Source organism: Limulus polyphemus, unplaced genomic scaffold (assembly GCF_000517525.1).
Source record: "Limulus polyphemus unplaced genomic scaffold, Limulus_polyphemus-2.1.2 Scaffold5411, whole genome shotgun sequence".
In the NCBI taxonomy this organism is placed as follows: Eukaryota; Metazoa; Arthropoda; class Merostomata; order Xiphosura; family Limulidae; genus Limulus; species Limulus polyphemus.
This window is the reverse complement of record NW_013671021.1, coordinates 33794-36894: the sequence shown is the minus strand read 5'-3', so window position 1 is coordinate 36894 and position 3101 is coordinate 33794. Positions and strand designations below refer to the sequence as shown.

At 34.3% G+C, this 3101-nt stretch overlaps 1 protein-coding gene across 1 annotated transcript; it reads left to right on the top strand.

The window, feature by feature from the left end:
- Window positions 1-2282: 2282 nt before the first annotated feature.
- On the top strand, window positions 2283-2985 carry LOC106472536. Its single transcript, XM_013933191.2, has one exon. It carries the CDS (start codon window positions 2437-2439, stop codon window positions 2983-2985), a length of 549 nt encoding a protein of 182 aa, XP_013788645.1. The 5' UTR covers window positions 2283-2436.
- Window positions 2986-3101: the final 116 nt, after the last annotated feature.

Sequence of the window (3101 nt, the reverse complement as noted above, 5' to 3'; positions counted from 1 at the left end):
CGTCCTAGGCCTACGTGTGAGTGCAAATCTGTGCTGAATTATTAGCCAGCGGGTGAACGATTTTTCTACAGATTCTTATCTAAATAATTACGTTAATCTATTATTATTATACCTAAGTTCTGCATTAATTGTCATCAAGTTTGATACATTCCCAACTGTCAGAAGGTTTCTTTTATCTGAATATATTATATTCATTCTTGAAAAGCCTCTTTCTGCATCTCCAATGAGCATGAATCTAATGGGAGATAGATTCAGTAAAAACATGGCTTAGGAAAAATCATAGTGCTGATGATAACAAAAAAAAGCTAAAGACTATGATGACAATCAAGTTGCTATCTGGAAATTTTTAAAGTGAAAGATCACGAATGTCAATAAAAGTTTTGTATTTTTGTTATTATTTTTTTTGTCAAAATGACAATATTCAATGAAAACGAAACATTCAAACACATCTAAATAAAGTATAATATATTTATTTTTCCTTAGAAAACTAAAGTATTCATAAAATCATAGTTGAAATCTATTAACAGTGATATGTAATATCAGTAATAATAATAATAACAACAAATAATAGACCTACTATGGTTAAAAATCCAATAAACTACATAGTAAATATTATCGATAAAGGGGAGCAGATGTACAAACTTTTATAACTTATATTTACTATCATGATTGTTACTTAAATACACAGCAAAATAAAAAAAATTAAATAAACATACTAATAAGTGTCAGTAAACGCTTTTTATGAAATAGACTAGATTAAAAGTAATATAAATTGTATATATTACATATAATATAATATAAATATATTTTACATATAATCTTTGGTCCCTATCGGGTCAATATGGCATGCTGCTAGTGAAAGAACCTGTTGTTAAAATATTTGAATCCCACCACTGGGCTTAGTGCTCTTCATGACTAACATATGGTCCAGATGTATAAATCACGTGTATAGATAGTAGAAGGGAGTGAACCGTCCTATGAAGAAAGCCAAGGATCTCCGTTGTATAAATACGTCTATCCCAGAACACTCAGGTTTCTTGGATTATGTCCATAGGAGACATTTGTATTGTGTGTTATATTTTTAGATCGCTTTGTTCATACAAATACATGGCAGGACACATATACTCTGAGCCCAACTCATGGCACAAAAACAGTGGCCCCTAGTGTTAGTTGGTGACACTAGAAATAGGTTTATATTTCACATGTCTGTCTCTTACGATCCGTCGAGCGTAACGAATAAAATGTCCTTTTAAAATGATTACCTGAAACGTTTTCTTTGTATGGATAATAATCTGATTTACACAGATTTTTACAAAAGATTCTGGTGTGTTTCGTTATTACACACTTAATTAAAATATTTTAAGGCAAACTACTTAATAATGCTCAGTTTTGTTTACCTAATTTGAGATAAAAGTTTTTTATTGAGCAGAGATATTTTACCCAATTATGCATTACCTATAACAATCACTACTTCATATAATAAACTAAATAGTTCTATAACGAGGAAATAAACAAACACAAAACTCATATAATGAACTAAATAGTTCTAGAACGGGGACATAAACAAACACAAAACTCATATAATGAACTAAATAGTTCTATAACGAGGACATAAACAAACACAAAACTCATATAATGAACTAAATAGTTCTAGAACGGGGACATAAACAAACAAAAAATCATATGATGAACTAAATAGTTCTAGAACGAGGACATAAACAAACATGAAACTCATATGATGAACTAAATAGTTCTAGAACAGGGACATAAACAAACACAAAACTCATATGATGAACTAAATAGTTCTAAAACGAGGACATTAACAAGCATACAACGCATTTTATAAAATGTATGTTTACAGAACGGGGACATAAACGAACATTATATTAAATCCAGACAACGTGAAGTAACGTATGAGCTTACAATTAAGGAGTCGCTTATCAGCGGTTTTATTTTCCGAAATGTCTTCCCTTACTAGGTTATTTTTGGTAACGACTCTTTATTTTATTTTTATTTTTTCACTTGAGAATGACATAATAAAAATATAAATGTGCGCAGCCATTAAAGTCACCTCCCCCATCAGCATAAGCATTTATCATACGAAGAAAAAGCTGAAGAAACAACCCAGAACAAAACTTATTCACCGTTCTCCAAAAATTAAAGCAAGTTTTCACGTTAAGTGCTGCTGGTGCAAGATCTGTAAATACCGTGAGCTCAAGGCTAGCTTCATCCAAAAATAAAATACAAAACGCGTCTTGCTCAAGGAATGTGACGTTACGTTGGTGTGTAGATCGAGGGAAGAAAGTGGAACAGAAAGCTTAGTTGCAGAGCTGGCTGGTAGTGTTAGTTTCCGACAGGGCACTGAAGCTTGTATTTAGAGCTAGTCTGAATTTGTATAACTTGCTAATAAGTTTGAAGTACAAGTTAGCGTTAACAATGGCACCCAAAGGATTTTGGCGACGACCCCTTACTCAGATGTACAACCGAAATTATCAGTACGGGACAGGATTATACTCCGGTGCCCTGGAGGACTTAGAGAAACGCTACTCCGAGTCTTTGTCTAGGACTCGCTTTCCAGCTGACCGACTGGACACTGGACTGAACGTCCCACCCGAAACGTCAGCCAGAAGTCGTTCTCCGCGTGCAGAGTTTAATGTGAGTACTGGCAGCAGTCCCCACTCCTTCCATGACACGACCTCTGCACTTGATTCTTATGACATAAGAAAATCTCGATCATTTGGTGACTTCGATTCTTTTCGTACTAAGGCTTTAGCTGAGGTAACCCCATCTTCTCTCGTTTACTCCCCCCATCGTTCCTCTTACTATGGGGGATATAACATTGAAGAAGAAGCTGAGACTCGCAGGAGAGGACAAAGGAAACATCAGGAGTTTGCTGACCTAGAAAATACACTCAGCACCCCCAACGCTCGCGAGCCAATATCTAACCCAACAATGATTTCTGCCCAATGGATGGACAGGTGGTAGGTAATAATTTTAATGCATGAAACTGTAAAATACTAAAACTTTTGTCTGGTCATAGCACTATTCTTTGTATAACCTTATTGCAGACATAAATATATCTGAAATTTCGTTCTTACATG

Coding starts and splice junctions, on each gene's coding strand:
- LOC106472536 (XM_013933191.2), top strand. CDS start 2,437: ATGGCACCCAAAGGATTTTGGCGACGACCCCTTACTCAGATGTACAAC.